General features: G+C 33.9%; 5 protein-coding genes across 8 annotated transcripts; 3 read left to right on the top strand and 2 right to left on the bottom strand.

Annotated features, from left to right (window-relative positions):
- The first annotated feature begins 942 nt into the window (after positions 1–942).
- Positions 943–6,105, top strand: LOC116339796 (arrestin domain-containing protein 17-like). Its single transcript, XM_031765846.1, has 4 exons — positions 943–2,670; positions 3,811–3,975; positions 4,098–4,426; positions 4,516–6,105. The coding sequence occupies exons 1-4, from the start codon at positions 2,394–2,396 to the stop codon at positions 5,317–5,319; spliced, it is 1,575 nt and encodes a 524-aa protein (XP_031621706.1). The 5' UTR covers positions 943–2,393; the 3' UTR covers positions 5,320–6,105.
- Positions 6,106–7,250: 1,145 nt separating this feature from the next.
- LOC116339750 lies at positions 7,251–9,695 on the top strand. Its single transcript, XM_031765783.1, has 4 exons — positions 7,251–7,563; positions 7,938–8,099; positions 8,393–8,712; positions 8,814–9,695. Exons 1-4 carry the CDS (start codon positions 7,392–7,394, stop codon positions 9,606–9,608), a joined length of 1,449 nt encoding a protein of 482 aa, XP_031621643.1. The 5' UTR covers positions 7,251–7,391; the 3' UTR covers positions 9,609–9,695.
- A 34-nt stretch (positions 9,696–9,729) lies between these two features.
- Positions 9,730–12,332, bottom strand: LOC116339749 (tudor domain-containing protein 1-like). Its single transcript, XM_031765781.1, has 5 exons — positions 12,048–12,332; positions 10,851–11,961; positions 10,596–10,777; positions 10,323–10,522; positions 9,730–10,247 (listed from the first exon to the last, which is right to left on the bottom strand). The coding sequence occupies exons 1-5, from the start codon at positions 12,200–12,202 to the stop codon at positions 10,087–10,089; spliced, it is 1,809 nt and encodes a 602-aa protein (XP_031621641.1). The 5' UTR covers positions 12,203–12,332; the 3' UTR covers positions 9,730–10,086.
- Positions 12,333–13,216: 884 nt separating this feature from the next.
- On the top strand, positions 13,217–18,135 carry LOC116339612 (arrestin domain-containing protein 17). 4 transcript variants are annotated; one of them, XM_031765590.1, is made up of 10 exons: positions 13,217–13,347; positions 13,840–14,236; positions 15,861–15,932; positions 16,017–16,184; positions 16,272–16,399; positions 16,471–16,561; positions 16,641–16,688; positions 16,774–17,006; positions 17,142–17,358; positions 17,427–18,135. In XM_031765590.1, exons 2-10 carry the CDS (start codon positions 14,122–14,124, stop codon positions 17,576–17,578), a joined length of 1,224 nt encoding a protein of 407 aa, XP_031621450.1. In that variant the 5' UTR covers positions 13,217–13,347; positions 13,840–14,121; the 3' UTR covers positions 17,579–18,135. The 4 variants fall into 4 exon arrangements, with proteins under 4 accessions (XP_031621450.1, XP_031621452.1, XP_031621451.1 ...); XM_031765592.1 differs by having other exon boundaries at positions 13,255–13,276; XM_031765591.1 differs by lacking the exon at positions 13,217–13,347 and adding an exon at positions 13,352–13,400.
- Positions 14,383–15,416, bottom strand: LOC116339613. The gene is made up of 2 exons (XM_031765595.1): positions 15,205–15,416; positions 14,383–15,138 (listed from the first exon to the last, which is right to left on the bottom strand). Exons 1-2 carry the CDS (start codon positions 15,329–15,331, stop codon positions 14,777–14,779), a joined length of 489 nt encoding a protein of 162 aa, XP_031621455.1. The 5' UTR covers positions 15,332–15,416; the 3' UTR covers positions 14,383–14,776.
- Positions 18,136–18,698: the final 563 nt, after the last annotated feature.

The following is an 18,698-nucleotide window of genomic DNA, read 5'->3' as shown; positions in this document are numbered from 1 at the left end:
AAGTGCATTTTGAAAAGAGTGCATTATGTCTTTCAATGACACCAACAAATGTAGGACGAGCTCAATAAAACATCTGCAGTTAGAATGAACCCTTAATCGCATGAATAGAATCTGAAAAATTCAAATGACTGCATATTTATTGGATGCGAAGTAATACATTTTATTTTTACTGCGGAAGACTTTGTTTGATGTGTATATAAACAGATCGCTTGCGCATGCATTCACGATCGCCAAAGATTAATAAAAAAAAGAATTGTTCAAATGAAAACAAAACAAAATGATCGGCGTGAAAAACAAGCAATAACATTGTCAGTAGCTCTGACTGAGGCCGGTAAATTTTAAATAAAAATAAACATTTGAGATAAAATTCTTTTGCTGAAATGCGTTCTTTTGGTATTTTTGTCAGAGAAACAATGAGTTCGTAGAAAAAGGCTCGCGCCATTAATCCTGAGTCACATCCAAATATATATATATATATGCCAAATTATTTTCGAGAGTAGTATATGGCACAGATGGAAACGGTCATTCTTTTTCACCATTCCATTTTGATTCAGAAAGGAATTTGAATCAATGGCGCAAACATTGTTGCGGCATCTCTTATAAGAAAATGCAAGGCATTTATTCAATCCGATTGACCAAAAAATACACGGATTTGAAGAAGATTGATCGAATTTCAGTCAAATTGCACAATTTTTGGTAAGTTACCTAAAATGGTAAAAAAATGGCAGAAAAAATTATATGTTCAGCATTTTTCAAACAAAACAAAAAAAAACTTTCACAAAAAATCCAATTGTAAGAAGAAAACATTTTAAAATCAAATCAATTCCAGCTAATGTGAATAGATACGATGTATACAGTATATGCGGTGCATGCAAAAGTGACATCTGTCAAAGTAGTTGCTCGAATAGAGCTCAGTTGTCAAAGAAGAGCGCAACGAACTGTCAAAGCGAAACAAAGCAGCAGCGCCCGTCAGACCAAAAAATGGTTTGTTTATATTCTCTGTTGGGTAGGAGACGTATATATAGTGTTCATTTACATACACCAACAGAAGCGAAAAAAACTTTTTTTGGCACAATACCACACAGCACACACTCTCGTATCTTTTTCAACATACACAATGTGCCAGTGAATGCAGTATTTGTGTACCACCAGTTTGCAGAATATCGGACATAGCACAAAATCGACCGCACACAATAAAATAGCATATTTTGACATAACGAGTGAATAAAAAGAGAATAAAGCATTCAGAAAAGTAAAAAAATTGTTGCGTTTAATCTTGGCCTACACTCGCATGTAGAATAGACTGAATGCGTGTGTAAAGTGTGTGACCGAAAAAAAAGAACTATTGCGCTTGAATCTGTGAATGGTTTCATAATAATCGTCTCTTTCTCGAACATCGAATTGTTAGCAATTAGATATTAATCCGTGGATTCATTCATTCGTGTGTGCTTTGTTTTAAATTTCGGTCGATGTGATTGTTTGCGTGTGACGCGCAACAATTCTAGGTTGACTTCAGTTCTACACCATTTGAAATGCTTTTTTTATTAATAGTAGTTGGTCGTCGCGTGTGAATAGTTGTGAGCATTGTGATTGTTTATTTCTTTTTTTTCTTTTATTGTTTTGTGAACGCTGCGCTTTCGATTGCACCAAGAATTTTAAAACATTATACAAATCGATTTTCGTGCTTATGTAGTTTGTCACACATCAAATTCGAATCACTGAAGAAGACTTTGGCACCCAAATCTAAATTTAATTACAGCGAGACTTAGAGAAATGATTCGATTAAAATTCATTTGAACTTTGTGACGATGATCATTGAACACATAGAATAGGCAACAGTGTGATCACGATTATAAAAACCGACGACCAATAAAATCACTTTATGTAAATTAAGACGAAGAGCAAGTGTTTATTAGTTGCGTGCCAAAGTTCTATTTTACTTATCGTCTTTAATTGAAATGGTTGTGTGTGTTTGTGTATTTGCCAAATGGAAAATGTCAAGAAAGAAAGTGTTGCAATAGAGAAAATAAACGCGAAGCGAATGTGCTTCATTCAATCGAATTATATATGTAGCGACGAAAAATAAAAAGAACAACATTCTAATTGATTAAATGGAACGAGTGTCGTACAAACTATAAAGACTGAAAAGGGCAACAACTTTTATGATCCGCTACAATTTGTACATTATATACAAAATTTTCATTTTTGTGCGAATTTCAGTATTCGTGTGAGTGTGGGTTTTGTTTTGTGCAAAACGCCAGTTGGATGGTCTCCACGGAAACTGATTGTATTTCATTTTATCTGACTGCAAACCCCGTACAGAACACACACACACACACACACACATCATCCGTCAAATTATTAAGTAGAAATAATTGTTCGTGAAAATCAAAATGAGTGAACATTCGAATGAAAATTCATCGGCCGAGGTGAATGTTGAGTCCATAACGGATCAATCACAATCGAGCACGACAACAGCATCAATTGCATCATCATCGCCGGCTTCATCGCTTCAATCACTTTCGATTGCCGCTCAATCAATCGATGACCATTATTCAACCAATCAGAAATTTAAGATTTCTTTCGACAATCCAGAAAGAACCTACTACAGCGGAGACACTATCCGTGGAACTCTTACACTGACAAACAAACAAAAGAAAAAAATTCGAGGTGAGTCATCAAAAATCAGTCCGTTTTGGCCGTTTTGTTTTACATCCGTAAGCACATTTTTCGCATAGTTTCAGTTGATCTTTTGTTTCACTGCGACTGCACAGAAATAACAAAACAAAGCAAGACGCGAATGAAACATCGGAAGTGATCGGAAGTGTTTGCAACAATAATATAAGCCAAGAATAAAAATGCACAAAGCAAACAAAAATTCACCGCAAATATTTATTCAATTTTGTTGTTCTGTTTTTGTTTTCTCTCTTTCGGCATTATTTTTTTTACGATCTCCTCTTCTGCGCACACATTCTCTTTCAACACCGTTTTTATATGCATGCAATCAAAGTTTCAACCGTATGTACACTGTTTGAAAAAGTGTTTCATTTTCATTTATGATACTTTAAATACTTTCTTTTGCACAACGATAGATTCAATTTATTCGAAGAATGTTTGCATCTATTTAAGTTCAATTTCACGTTTCACTGCTTTGCAGCATGTACATACACATTTGGAATGTGTGTGCATGTGCCCACTCAATTTATTGGAAGCAATTTAGATTGTAATGTAATAAAAATATAAATTTTCGATAAAAAAAATTACATCATCGCAAATGCGCATTAAAATGAAGTGCATCAACAATCGATATATTCATTTGAACGTTGCACAATTGACGGATGTTTCACAATTCAAACCACTACGATTACATTTTTAATCAAACACAAAATTATCATCGTCATCAAATGGGCTACTTAAAATTCGATATGAAAATCAAGTCACAAACGAGCTTCTTCGAATCTTTTTATTGCGCATTGACAGCTCACCATATTGACGAAAAAAATGCAACGACTATTAACGAGTTTTCTCGTTCTCATTATTTTCTTTATATATGACATGGATTGCGAAATGTAGTAATTGAGTAAATAAATCTGTAAATAAATAAATCATGATAAATTCGGTGACTGACCCTTTTCAAAGATATTTACTGTGTTGCATTTGTTCATTCGTTGAGAAACAGTTAATTGATATGAATCGAATTGATTGTTTTTGGCTAGCGATTGCAACACAAGAATTTAACACAATGAACGTCTGATGCCGTTATTAAATCTGAAATTAACTTATTTTTTATCAATTTTGTATCATTGGTAGGAATTTATTTTCGAATCATCGGCTATGGAAAGGTTCGTTGGTCAGATTTGTTACGACGTGATTCAGTTGCAACTGATGGCAAAGGTGAGCGGTCGGCCATTACATATTGCACTGGCAACGAAGAGTATATCAATACAACGATGTACATTGTTGGTTCGAAAAATGGTAATTGATACATTAGTCATTTAAATTAATTCATATTAATGCGGTGACAGTTTCTTCTAGGAACCCTTTATTCGTCATTCAATTAATTCCAATTGGTTTTTTTTCTCTCGTCATTCAATTAGGTCCGTCGTTCACATTACCGGAAGGTATAACGAGCTATGACTTTTCATTCAATCTAAAAACGGAGCTGCCGTCATCGTTCGCCGGTGGTAGTGGCAAAATCAAATACAAAATGGAATTTGTGGTTGACAAACCATGGAAATTTGATGAAAAGCAAACAATTGTATTGAATATTGTTCAAACAGTGAATTTGAACCATTCGCTGAGCACTCTGCGACCGTTTGAACATCAATTAACCAGAACTATTGGATACATTGGTTCTGGTCCGATAAGTTTGCACATTTACTTGCAAAAATGTGGTTACGTTTCAGGGGAACGTATACCGATACAGGTATGTAATTAATTAACACCGTAAATTATCATCTCAAAGAATATATTCACACAATTTTCATTTTTTATATATATATATATCTGTTACAGGCCATTGTCACAAATCATAGTAAAGTGCATGTTGAAAAATTGAAATTTGCACTGAACAAAATCGTCGATTACCACAGTAAATCACCTGGATTGGCGGTCAAACGTGAAATTCATCGATTGTTAAAGAAAGAGGCGGGCGGTGTTAGTAAGAAAACTGAGCAGAGATATGAGCATATGATCGATGTGCCAACGACAATACCAACTCAAGATTCAAAGACAAGCCGTTTGATTCACATCAAGTATGAGCTGAAAGTGGAAGCTAAACTGAGCGGACTATATAAGAATCTCATGATTTCGGTGCCTATTACCGTGGGCAATATACCGCATTCGATAAGTGATCGACCGCAAGCAGTTTTTCCACAACTGCCGGATTTACCACCCGGTTTAAGTGTGCGATTACCATCGGCATATCCGATTGATTTTGATGTTCGTCGCCTAAGTATGTCTTCAAATTCGAGCTTCCGCGTAGTATCTCATTCGTCACAAAGTGATAGCAATGCATCATCGTTGCGGTCGTCAATGTACGATCAATCGACCTCGTCGATGCTAAGCGTGCCAAATTCATCATATGCATCAGCACACAATGCCAATCTATCGACATCAACACAAAACCTATCTACGGGTAGTGAATTCCAACCGTCTGCACCGCCAATGGATCTCAATTCAACGCCAATTCGACCAGCTTCGGTTTATATGGATGCACCGCCATCTTATGATGACGTCTTTGGCACACCATCTACATCATTCAATCAAACAAACTTCTCCAATTCATCACTATACAATCCGTCAATTGCAAAAACATAATGTCGATACGATTTAGAGAATTGATTTGGCGTTTTATTCATTTGACGCATTAGAACCAAATGAAAATAGTGATTTTCTGCAACTTTTCCCTTCTCAACTAGAGAGAGAAAGAGAGAGAAAGAGAGAAAAGAGTCCAGTTAATATAGCAAAAAAAAGAGAATAGAACAGTACTTGCTTAGCGAATATAGTTACACAAATGTATGACCATATATTTAAATGATATTTATACATTGTAGCCAAGTTATGATCATTTATAAGTTCTTGGTATCGTTTCGTTTTTTTTTATTCAATGACCATAGTGAACAATATTGTATTTTGAACAGAATTATATTTAAAATACTTAGCGACCTTAACACTTAAACTACACGCTTCCATATTAAAAACGTTCTAGCATCACTGTGGTACATGAGTTGATCTCTTGCCATATAAATTTGTCACATTTAACCCCATATCATTTGCAAGCGCAAAATTGTAATTTAAGATAATCAAAGTTCTTTACATGAATCGATCTATTTCACAATTTGATATCGATCGATAAATTGAACTCCCACAAAACCGTTTTAAACAACGATAAGTTGAATACTCGTTTTTTATTGAAAAATATACTCGCCAAATCGAGTGAAAAGAAAAGAAAAAAGAAAGATCACGACATTTCATCATATCAAGCGCAAATACATGTAAAAGTCCATGAATTCAAAGACTAATTTTTTTATGATTTCATTTTTGTCATTACAAATCGCTTAATCAAATTGTGTTTCATCCATAAGAATTTCATCAAACCATTATTGTACGTATTATTTTTATTTTTTGTTAAAACTTTTTGAATTTTTTTAATTTAATTTTTATTTTTTTGTTCAATTAAACATTGAATTTTTTGCAAAGAAAAAGAAACAAAAAATGCAGTTCTACATTTATTATTTCATCCATGACAAATTGGAATAAGAGTGAACGATTGAAATTAAATGAAACTGCCTTTTTTTATGCTATTTGAAAATCTGGTATATGCCAAAATAAAATAGTGAAATTTTGTGTTAGACATTTAGGGAAAGACAATTGTAGAATTTAAAAATATTTCTGCTTATTGCGTTTTGCTTAGCGTCAAATCAATTTAAAAGAGGACTTCCTTTTTTTCGTTTTAAAAATGAATTAAATAAAATTTGTACAGAAAAATAAAAAATATGTTTTTTTTCTTATTGCATTTCTTCTAAATAGTAGCAGAGATTCTTACAAAAGAATGACTTGGAATAAGACACACAGAAAGTTTATAATGTGCATATAAAAATAGTTCTGGTTTTTGTTTTGGACAAACAACCGTAAGTGTTGTGTTTACTGACAGAGTATATCATCTTTACTTATTGCAATGGAAAAAAGCGCTAGAAACAACAAAACAAATAATTACTGTTATTTCGACGTAAATTTCGGTTGAATTGCAATAATTAACGTCGAAAGTCCGGTATTTGGATATATACTAGTGCTATGGTGTGCAATAAAACAGCTGCTCGATACTTTCTACGTATTTTGTTTGTTATGTATATTACGTTGATTTTTATTCGAGACATAACGTTATTAATATGTAAAATTAACTGTGTTTCGTTGTCCACATAAAGCATACACACACTTCGATTGAACTGAATGTGTCGTTGTGATTTCGGGTTTTCTGTCGTCTTATTTTTCTCATCAAGCTACTGTGAAGTTGTTCAGGCCACCAACACAATCTTTTTTTTTACTCCCTCTCTTGCTTTCTTATAATATTTTACCTACATTCAACATATGTACGACTGATGTGCGTTCAAAGCGACATAAAAAATGGTGTGCTTGGACTGTGAATGTATTTATTTTTAGATTTGTTGTTGTGTATCATTTGTTATTTATGCATATGATCTGTAATCGAACGCCTTATTTATCTAGTAATTTAGTTGTTCACGCGTGCAATAGCGACGGACACTCGGTCTCAGCTCCAGAGCAGTTGTTAAATTAATTTCTTTATTAGTCGTTGGTCGCCTGTGAATGGTTAAAGTTGTGATTGCGAATTGCGCATTTAATTTTTTTTTTTTTGTGAATTGACAATTGAAATGAAATTCCAAGAAAAATCAACGATTGAACAAGAATCAACGATGGAGTTATCGGTCGATCAAAAAACGGATAAACTTAAAATCGTATTGGACCATGCCAATAATACATATCATTCATCACACACAATTCATGGTACCATATTTTTCCCAGAGAATTACACAGAAATTCGTGGTAAGTTTGTATTGTGGGTTTTTTACGCTCACAAAGCCATTTTCAAGTGGCGTCATATTTCAGTGCAAAAACAGGTAAAAAAAGAATGATAAAACGTACTTGGGAGTGTCGTGCTATACATCAAAGTCATATAAAAGTAATTCATAAAAATGCTACCTTTGTTCTCTTAAAGGTAAAAAAGAATTATTTATATTATTATCGGTCAGAAATTCAAGTTCATCCATCCCATGTATGGGTTGGCCTCCGAAATTATAATTAAAAAAAATTGGACCATAAAAGTGTTTATCAGATACTTGGATTAAACTCGAAAGAATTTTCATAGTAAGAAAATTTGTGTTTGTGCCATATTTAAATGTTGAATATTTGTTCAATAGGTGTATTTTTCCACTTCATTGGCACCAGCAGAGTTGGCTGGACCGAACTTTTAATTCGCGAATCGAAACCAGTTGAAGGCAAGAAAGAAACATCCGATTCCAGATATTATGGAAGAGAAGAACACTTGGCTCCAGTTAAATATATCATCGGCTCAAAAGGCGGTAAGCATGAACATTTGTTTGAAATCGATGACGCATTCGTTGTGCAAACGGTGTAAACCACACAAACTATCTAAACATTGGGAAGAAACAAAGAGAAATGCAAAACTCGTTTATGAATGTGAGTCACTGACTTACCGCTCGTGTACATACATGATTTCTTATATTACATCAAACCTTGGCACTGCTTTATTGTCAGAATGAACTTTACAATGCATCAATTATGATTGAATTGAATTGTTTTTTTTGTGACTCAGATAATAATTATTGATATTTTTTTTTAAATCTATATTTAGGTGGCTTTTTCACGCCGGAAAGAAGCTATCGATTTTCATTCGAATTAAAAACGGATTTACCATCTACGTTTGCGAGTGACTGTGGTGAAATCAAGTATAAAATGAAGTTTGTGGTTGACAAACGATGGTTCAATGAGAAGCAGAAAATTCCATTGCACATTATTCGATCCGTAAATTTGAATTTTATACCAGACACGCTGCAACCGTTTGAACTTCAATTGACGAAAAATTACGGATATCTAACCAGTTCAGGTCCAATCAGTTTACATGTTTCAATACCAAAGCGTGGATTTGTGCTCGGAGATAAAATTCTAATTAAGGTAATTGTTTTTTTTTGTGACTCGGATCGATTAACATTTTTATTGCAAAATCAATTTGAAACTTTTTTTAAAATAATTGTTTGCATTTTTCTGCTATATAGGCAACAGTGTGCAATTCCAGTAAAATAAACGTTGAAAAAGTGAAATACTACTTGAATCAAATCATTGAATACCATAGCACTGCACCGAGTGAACGAATTAAAACGGAAAACAAACGTTTGTTGAAGAAGGAAATCGATGGCATTTGCAAACAATCAGAAATGGAAAATGATCTAGTCATTGATGTGCCGGAAAATCTACCACCAACACAAGATAAATCGATTAGCCGTTTAATTTTGATAAAATATGAAGTGAAAGTTGAGGCAAAAATTGGCGGCATCCATAAAAGTCTAGTCATCACAACTCCAATCACCATTGGCACAATACCACATACCATCAATAGCCGGCCACTCACCATATGCAATGCACCAAATTTACCAAACGAAACGCCATTTATTTTGGGTGCAATGGGAACACAAGTAGATGTTGGTTCAATATTCCCAAACCTAAGCCAAGAGATGAATTTATCACAAAACCAAAATTTACAATTAAGCGATAGATCTTCAATTCAGTTACGAATGTATCCAAGTCCGATAATTGGCTTTCTACCAAATGAATCAATGGAGTCACAACTCAATCGACTTTCACTTTTGTCACACAATTCATTCGCAAACATACCATATCAACAACCAACCGCTCCGCCGCCGGACTTCAACGCAGGCTCGCCGATTCGACCAGTTTCGCAATTCATTGTGAATTCACCAGATCGACCACCATCGTATCAACAAGCATGCTTTCCAACACAAATGAATTATGCAACCTCATCTCCATTACAAGAAACGTCGAATAAAATTTGAGATGAATACAATAAATAATAATCAAAAATGAAATATTGCTGATCATGTTAATGACATTAAAATACTGTTATTTTTTACATTGGATAATTTTATAGTTTTATTGAACTCAGAACAAAACTGTTGATTTAACGAAACATCTCGTTTTACATTAGTTGCGTAATATTTTTTTATTCATTTCCCATTGGCAGGAATTAAAGTGAATGTTTCATTCGTTCTAATTTTATGTTTAGATTTTGAAAATACTGATTGAATACTATAAATGCTCAAGAACATTAGATTCAGTGTATGACATAGAACTAGGCATGGCTTTCAATTCAACATGCGTTTGGTTAAGTTGTATTCTTAATTTTTTCATTTTTCCAAACGCACCTTGAATTGCTTAATTAGGTGAATTGATTTTGAAAGAAATGTAATCAAATATGTAAAATAAAGTAAATATTGTCAAAAATGGTTAAATTGTTTTGATGTGTTGTTCGGTCTAAAGTAGGCCTTCGGCTTTCAGAGTTTGAATGATTTTATCAGCTTTGACCAATGCGTCTTCGCCGGTGTAAATGACCTCATTGAAAACCATATTCTTGTATGGCTCAATCAATGCCTTCAATCGGCTGACCTGCTTCGGTTGAAGTTCATTCGGTAAACCTAAAAATGATATGGATTTTTTGTGAGAATTTTTCTTAAAACTTTGTCCACATTAAACATGATTCAATTTCTTACCGTCAATGAAACACAATGATGTTATGCACGGGAAGAAATATGCCTCCTCCAATTCGCGAATCCGTTCCTTCTGCACGGTTTCCATGCTTCCATAATCAATGTACAACAGATTGTATTTTCCTTCGCTGGTTTTTGATTGGGAGATTGCACGATACCAACGATCATCTTCCAAGCATTTCGCCAAACATACCTCGTGATCACTAAAAAAGAATCCAAATAAAAAATATTTGAATTTGTCTTTGTTAGAAAAATTGTCTTTTTTTGGACGCTCACGTTGGGCAGAATGGTAATCCTCCTTCGAATTCAGCTGCACGGTCATTTATGAGGTTATCATTTTCGGTGAGCAAATTTACATCAGATGCTTTAATAGCACTGAAGCAGCCAATATGCATTAAACTATTGTCGAGTATGAACAATTGCACGTTTTTGCCGGAGAAACCTTTATATTCCATTTGCTAATTGTAAACAAATCAAATCAAAATATCATTCATTGTTATTAAAAAAAAAAACATGTATGTGTAGTTATACCTTTCGGACGGGCATTTTCGGTGCTTCGGCTGGAATGTCGATGTTTTCCACCTTTTTTTGTTGTTCAACGGTGCCCAGTTCTTTGAGTGTTTCATTGAGCACAGTGTATGTTACCGCATCGATGAGTATTGCACGGCAATGAATGGAAATATTTGTTTTTTCGATCAAATCCATTTGTTTGACAATCAATTCTTGTGCATTCTCTTGCAGTGACATCAAGTGACAAACGGCTACCTCGGAATTTTCCATGCTCTCTGGCATACCCTGAAGTGTAACCATATTCACCAAACGTTGTTCGTTTACCAATTCTTCGGACAAACATTTCAGTTCAGAAAAATCAAATGCTTCGACGAATCCATATTCGAGGAATTCAACCTGAGCCTTTTCGTCCTTCATACGAATGCGTCGTACAATGGCACGTAACCAATGTTCACTTGATTTTGGTTTGGCCAATACAATGTAACCTTGTTCAGGTGGTTTTGATAGAGCTTTTGCTTCACTAGCATATTGATTTACACGTTGGATCAATTTATTCCATTGGTCAAGCATACATTTTGGTACAACGTAGACCGTATGATGGCTTTCAACGTGAACAATGACGACATTGATTTTTGGTGTGATTGCATGAACCGATGGTTTGAAATTTTTTTGCTTTTTCGGTGGTGGAACAATAACCGCTTTTGGTGTGGTTTCAATAGGTGTGACTGATGCCGTTTCGACTGGTTTCACCGTATTTACCGTTGTGATATTTTCGTTTTCATCAATCGTTCTGACGGTATTTTTGATGACCGTTCCGGTGGTGGATTTGGTTGGCGTGGTGGGTGGTGTGCTCATAACCTCATTAATACCTGATGATTTCGTTTTCATCAAATTCGATTGGACTTTTGCCGCACCATTAATATCCATTTGGTTCAGATTTTTTGTCAACTTTGCCACTTCCTCCTTTGTCATTTGACCACAATCACCTTGTACGGAACTTTCTGATACACTAGCAAAAGCATCGGTTGCATCATAACTGTGTGCGCTTACATTGACATTTGATGCCATCAACATTCGATTCATCATTGGTAATTGTTGTACATTACTGATATCCGTTCGGTGCAAAAGTCGACTGTTTAAGATCAAAACACATTTTTTTTAGCATGACTATTTTTGATGCAACGAAAAAAAAAATGATTTGAATTCTAAGAAACTTACGGGATTGGCATGCAAATTCGACGATGTTCTCGCCAATCGCTGACTTGACACATTTTTGAGCAATATGTTTCTCCGCACCGTTCACAACTTAAATCAGCCAATTTTGCACAAACTGCACATTCATGCGTTACCGGTAGGTATCTTTTCGGTAACATCTTCGATTGTATTTGAAATACACTTTAATCAAATTATATACCAGAAATTGATCGACAAAAAATTTGGTATCGAAATAATTGCGCAACAAAAAACACGTGAAAATGTCGACTCGGTGTGCACACTTTTGAATATGGCGTCCAAATGAACGAGATTATCGTTTGGGTGATGCGATCTACCACTGTATTCGAAATCGGTATAACGGACAATGCTGTGTGCACCCTGAAGTGCATTGGAGGAAAGAGAACGGCAACATCAAAAGGGTTTCAGAGTGAGTGGCAACATTTCAATACACTTGCATATTTCGTTTCAGATTTTAAGACTTATGAATATGGCGGCATTTGTGCTCAACACACACTTTGTCAGGCATTTTCCGTACAATCTATAATTTTTGTTTACATTCTTTTGAACAAAATAAGCGATTTTTCCCAACTTATAACGAAAAAAGGCTATTTTATGATTCATGAAATCAATTCTTCGAAAAGACGATTTTTCGGTGACGAAATTCATCTGTTGATTCACTCAATCAACGATAATTTTCAAATCAAAATTAGCATCGAAGAAATCCTCATAACAGTGAATAGCAATGAATAATCAAAAGGTCAAGACAATATACAATTGACAATTAATATAAATTGAATATGCGTGAGCAAAAAATTCTGTCTACGTCGTATATATTTGTGTGTATAGCATAGCGCATAATTTAAAATTAACCTATATATGTATCGACGTTAATATCATTCGCATTCCACGAATATTTGTTGGGCCGGTGCAAAGCTGGCAAATTGCCGCATCGAAAACCACAGAATAGACATGTGCGTTGACAACGCAACGCTTTTGTATTTGACGTTTCACTCAATGCGGTAGCAACAGACGCGTTTATGTGTGCGATCTATAGGAATGCTTTCGACTTGACATACACATAAACAGTATGTTATTTAAAACAGAAAAAAAGGCGAGATAGTGTGTATGTGCGGCACAAACATTAGTGCTCTTTTTAGAAAACACTTTCAATACGAATTTCAAAATCAACTCGTTCAACAATACAAATTCGCTTCAGTGTGCCTTCAGAATTGGTAGACATTTACCTTCCTATTCAACCTAGGTTTTTGTGTTTTTTTTTTGTTCATCTTTTTGTACCGATTGGGTGTGTGTTTTTTTTCCTCTTCATTGTTTTTATATTATACGAATCAATAAATTGTAAGTTTGGTTATTGAAACTATGTTTTCACATCGATTTCATTCGGAAGTAATTCTCATCTGAGTTTGACAGATTATATTTCAAGTGTAAATATTTCGTGCAACATAATTGTTGGTGGTGCATAAAAATAGACATTGATTTTGGCATGATATTTTTGTCGCTAAAATAATGTGACAATTCTATTAAATTTTGTATATTTTGAATAAATGTCTATGTGTCATTTGTTTAATGCGTTTGCATAAGTGGAAAATTTTGTATGCCATTCCAATAAGAATCGCTTAGCATCCACATCTAATCAGCTGACACTTCTTCGCTCGTTGATTCATTACATACTATGTATATATATTGATTATGATATAATTTCATTTTGTCCAATAGTATTATGTTTTGGTATGTATTACTTTTTGACATAAGAATTTCAATGCGTGCGTTTTTACAGATCACCGAAGTTGGGATGTTCAGTGTTGCGTCGGCATACGAGTGATGACGTCATAAAATACATTTATCAAATACGAATATATAAATAGTATATATAACTGTGTGGCATAACAAACAACGAGACAACATTCTTTTTTATTCAGCGCAAACATCGGCATTTCAAACCAATACTCCAGTCAAGCAAGGTGCCCGTTTCATTTTACATTCAAGGCTCTTCCAATTTCGATAAGTTTTTTTTTCCTACAATTGAACAACAACAAAAAATTGTGTGAACAAATTAACAATGGGTTTGCAAAATTGTGAAATTACGTTGGACAATCCATGGAATACATACTATGCAGGTCAGACGCTAAATGGTCAAGTCAAACTGCAACTCAACTCGCCGAAAAACATTAGAGGTAACAATTTTTGGATTTATTTTTTTTAGTGTTGAACAAATTTAAAATGTCGAATTTTTCGATCGCAAAAATAGAATTTAAAAAGACCTTAGAAAAAGTATAAAAGTACAGTTGTAAAAAGTGACGGTCATCAGATTGTTAAGATATAAAATTCAATTGTTTTTTGTTTTTTTTTGTTGATGGTGACTCAGATGCGGTTTATTTACTGATAAATTACACGACATGTTTAAAAACAGACTTCATTTTTGATTAAATATACATGTGTGTTTTCTGTATTTTCCCATGCAATCCAGAACTTGGGGTGAAAAGAATGTTTTAATTTGAAATAAAATGTGTCTTTTTTTTAATATTTTCGGTTTCTATTGTGGCAAATTATTTCAATTAAAAGCGATGTATTTCAAGTTCTCGATCTATTCATTGCATGAGAAATGATATTTATAAATATCAGTGTTTCGTTTTTGTTTTCATCAAGAATCACATAATAAAATTGTGCCAAAAAGAATCAGCATATTTCCTGTATAAAATGGGTGTTGAATAGATTTAAAAGAAACTGTCAAATGAATTGTCGTTGTCCACTTGAAATCCGGAGTAATATGTGAGAATGGCACAATCGGTAGGTGGGCTAGCTTTCAAGTCATAATTGCCCATCGTATATTTTCTCAAATCCCATGCTTTCACATTTTTGCCATTCACCATATATGTGCCCGGAATAACGGATGCAATCAATTGATTACTTCGATCACGTACTTCGACCAATGGAATCTCTTCCCCGTCAACAAATTTAGATGAACCGGTGCACAAATTGTAATAGGTAGATGTGCTTGATTGTTCACTGCTCATCGCCAATGATGATCCCCTTTGAATGCATGCATGCATGTCAGCATCGCAAACCGTTTGAAACACTAAAAATAATTAAAAATATTTAATTTATCCAAATTATAAGCGCTTTTAAGAAATTCGAAACTAACCGCTTTGAACACTTGGCATTGGACTAAAAAATGTTGAAAACATGTTTGAAAACTCCATTAGTCTACCCTGTGATCGATCGATTGTGGTGCACACAATCACCGCTATTGTTAACAGACTTGTTTTCATTTTATTTCACTTTCGAGTTTCACAATTCAATATCGCCGTTTATAACCAGTCAATTCCAAGTATAATGACAAATTGGACTGCTCTCGCATTCGATTGGTGAATTTATAGTGTGATGGAGGGATGGAATTCCTGCCAAATGGTTTCAATGGAAAAACCAATATCAATATATATATTTTTGATGAATTTTTATTAAGTTCTTTTGGTTAGATACAAGTCACGCCATTCTGTATTCATTTCATATGGCACATTCAAAAACAATAATGAACATTTTGCAAAAGCAAAAAAAAAGTGTCATTAATTGTCTTGAATTCATCAGGCATCTAATACGCAGTACATAGAAATATTTATTTAATGCAAGTTATTCAGTTGCAAGTAATATATGGTGGGTAGAAAAAATTGTCTGATCTTAAAGAATCTTATATTAATTTCCTTCGACAACAAAAACAAAAATAGCCTCGTTATTTACAACATTTTTCCGCTTTTTTGCTTAATAATAATAGAAATTGTCTTGCTTTTCTATTGCTTTCAGGCATCATCGTTCGTTTTCTCGGTGAAGCAAATACAAAATGGAGTGAGACAAAAAAAGTTCGCGATGATCAAGGTAAATTTCTTTCACTCACAATCTTCCATCGTATTTTCTTAACGCGTCATTTTTTTTTGTTTCATTTGTGATTATCTCAATCAGGTAAAGAGGTTGACGAAACTGAAGAATTAACCGGCCATGAAGAATATTTTGAAAACCATTATTATTTGTTGGGAGCCAAAAATGGATCGGAAATTAATTTGCCGTCTGGTGAACATACTTATCCATTTTCGTGCGTTTTACCTGGAAATCTTCCATCATCATACGAAGGTATTGTTTTTAGGATTAACATTTATTTACTCTGAGAGTTTATGTTTCTTTTGATGGGTTTGTTTGTTTCGATTTCATTATAAAAAGGTGAATTCGGTCATGTCCGTTACACCATAAAAGTAACACTAGATCGTCCATGGAAATTCGATCAGGACACGAAAATGGCTTTCACCATCATTTCACCATTGGATTTGAATCAAAATGCTCGTCTCAAGGTAAACCAATATTTTTAAATATAATCCGATTGGTTTTTATGACGATTCAATTTTTAAATCTACTTGTGTAGGAGCCAATGGCGTTGAATCTCGAAAAATCATTCTGTTGTTTTTGCTGCAAATCGGGCCCATTAAAAGCAGAAGTGATTATTCCGTGTGGAGGTAAAATATATTTAGAAAAAAAAGTCTGATCTTAAATAATATCATATTAATTTCTCTTGACAACAAAAACAAAAAATAGGCTATGTTCCTGGCCAATCAATTCCAATTACAGCCGATATTACCAACGGTAAATCTAAATTTTGTTAGCATTTCTTTTGAAAGATAAGCTATTTTTAGCGTTTCATTTTTTTTTTTTGTGGTTTACAAAACAGCGAGCAATGTAAAGGTCGAGCGATTACGCGTAATTCTACGTAAAACTGTCGTTTTCAAAACAAATCATCCCCGCCGTGATTTGAAAAAAGAGAAAACAACAATTTCTGAAATTTCTGTCGGTCCAGTTGAAGAGCACAGTTCCAAGAATTGGCAGCAAAACATTGAAATTCCACCATTGCCACCATCCAATTTGATTAACTGCGGCATCATTGATTTGGATTATGAATTGAAGGTAACTGTAAAAGAAATTGAGAAGGAGGATTAAATGCCACATTTCTTAAGAATTGTTTTTTTTTTTCGTTTCGGTTATCTTATTTACCTTGAAAATCTATCTAATTAATAATTTCGTAATTGTTTATCGCATAAGATTGAGTTGAATGTATCGGGTGCTCATCGCGACTTAGAGGGCAAATTGCCGATAACCTTGGGAACGATCCCACTGGCAACCACTCAGTTGCCCAATAAAGATGTGCCACAACAACAACCAACGGTTCCAATCCAAGATCCATCACAGGCACCCACACAGCCAGTTAGTCCGAGTAGTCCAGGTGACGCAGTTGGTTGGAATCTCTACCCATCAATTCGTAAGTATTGTTTACACAATTCATTGAAGAAGAAAAAAACCCCGATATTTACTTGTATCTTCAATTAGCACCACCATCCTACGGCGAGTCCGAATATCGTGCCAATATTGTGGACAAAAATGATTCACAACATACTCGAGTTTCTGGTGGCCAGAATGATTTTGCTCCGCGATATCCGGTTTATGCCTCAGCCCCAACTCTTCCAAATGTCCAGAATTAAAGAGGCCCACGATATATTTCTATTTCTCAATCCACCACAACGACCAATTTTAATCAACTTAAATCAATAAACATTTGCAGCTTAAATACGAAGAAAACGATTTCAATGATAACAATACACACACCGAAAATAAATTGATATTTTAAGATAGTAGAAAGGAATTGATCGAATTGATAAGAAATCAATTACTGAGAAATTCTGTGGCCTACACACCCACGCACACACCAATCAATTCCAATATAAAAGAATAATCCTAAACAGACATCGCGCGCACAAATGTTTTTTCGGGTGGCTTCACTTTAAAGAAAACAATTCAATTGAATTCGATAATGTGCTTTAAAGATATTTTTCTGAAATCTTAAAATATACCAGACGTATCCTTTTACAAATATTGCGTATAGATAATCGGATTACGTTTTTATGTAATTATTGTGGCAAATTACAAGCTTTTCGTGTAATTTCTTCTTTGATTTTATTGGGAGGGAGTTTTTATGTCAACATTTTTTTGTACAATCCACAGGATATTCAAATATAGCTTTGTTATTCTAATTTTAAAATGATGATGGTTTTCAGTTTTTTCAATCATTTTACCCAAAATCCATCTCTAATTTTTACATACATAAATAATTTAATTTTCACTTTTAGCTCCATTTGAATTCCATTCCATTTATTTTGATTTCTAAAATCCATACATATAATATATATTTCAACCGTGTTTATTACATGGAACATATGATATAACGAAAAAAAAGTAGAAAGTGAATATATTATGTATTTGAATACATATGTCTATGTTTGTGATAAACTTTCAACATTATAGTTTCGCTTGGTTCACGCTAGAGGGTGCGGCGTATCAACTGAGCAATTTTTTTAAATTTTTTTAACAAATATCGAAAAGAAATATTCCATTGCAAACATTATTTTGTATTATGACATGAATTTATATCTACTAAAAATATTTTGATCACAAAACACTGTACTCAGTGCTAATAAGTGTTAATCAAACAAATGTAACGAAATTTCTGTTCGAAATTCATAATAAATATTCTATGGAATCTTATTCGTTAAAATTCAAATTATCCAAAAAAAGTTTTCTTCATTTTATTGTTATTAAACAGAG

The sequence above is a fragment of the Contarinia nasturtii genome, unplaced genomic scaffold (assembly GCF_009176525.2).
Source record: "Contarinia nasturtii isolate CC-2019 unplaced genomic scaffold, AAFC_CNas_1.1 Cnas_scaffold_533, whole genome shotgun sequence".
Lineage (NCBI taxonomy): Eukaryota > Metazoa > Arthropoda > Insecta > Diptera > Cecidomyiidae > Contarinia > Contarinia nasturtii.
This window is presented reverse-complemented; position numbering and strand designations above follow the sequence as displayed.

Excerpts from the sequence above, each read along its gene's own strand:
- LOC116339613 (XM_031765595.1), bottom strand. The coding sequence starts at position 15,331 with ATGAAAACAAGTCTGTTAACAATAGCGGTGATTGTGTGCACCACAATC. Across the intron at positions 15,139-15,204 it reads AATGCCAAGTGTTCAAAGCG|TGTTTCAAACGGTTTGCGAT; the intron begins GTTAGTTTCGAA and ends AATTATTTTTAG.
- LOC116339796 (XM_031765846.1), top strand. The coding sequence starts at position 2,394 with ATGAGTGAACATTCGAATGAAAATTCATCGGCCGAGGTGAATGTTGAG. Across the intron at positions 2,671-3,810 it reads ACAAAAGAAAAAAATTCGAG|GAATTTATTTTCGAATCATC; the intron begins GTGAGTCATCAA and ends TATCATTGGTAG. Across the intron at positions 4,427-4,515 it reads GGGAACGTATACCGATACAG|GCCATTGTCACAAATCATAG; the intron begins GTATGTAATTAA and ends TATCTGTTACAG.
- LOC116339749 (XM_031765781.1), bottom strand. The coding sequence starts at position 12,202 with ATGTTACCGAAAAGATACCTACCGGTAACGCATGAATGTGCAGTTTGT. Across the intron at positions 10,523-10,595 it reads GGATTACCATTCTGCCCAAC|TGATCACGAGGTATGTTTGG; the intron begins GTGAGCGTCCAA and ends ATTCTTTTTTAG. Across the intron at positions 10,248-10,322 it reads ATCATTGTGTTTCATTGACG|GTTTACCGAATGAACTTCAA; the intron begins GTAAGAAATTGA and ends TATCATTTTTAG.
- LOC116339750 (XM_031765783.1), top strand. The coding sequence starts at position 7,392 with ATGAAATTCCAAGAAAAATCAACGATTGAACAAGAATCAACGATGGAG. Across the intron at positions 7,564-7,937 it reads GAATTACACAGAAATTCGTG|GTGTATTTTTCCACTTCATT; the intron begins GTAAGTTTGTAT and ends TTTGTTCAATAG. Across the intron at positions 8,100-8,392 it reads TATCATCGGCTCAAAAGGCG|GTGGCTTTTTCACGCCGGAA; the intron begins GTAAGCATGAAC and ends ATCTATATTTAG.
- LOC116339612 (XM_031765590.1), top strand. The coding sequence starts at position 14,122 with ATGGGTTTGCAAAATTGTGAAATTACGTTGGACAATCCATGGAATACA. Across the intron at positions 14,237-15,860 it reads CTCGCCGAAAAACATTAGAG|GCATCATCGTTCGTTTTCTC; the intron begins GTAACAATTTTT and ends TATTGCTTTCAG. Across the intron at positions 17,007-17,141 it reads ATTTGGATTATGAATTGAAG|ATTGAGTTGAATGTATCGGG; the intron begins GTAACTGTAAAA and ends TTATCGCATAAG.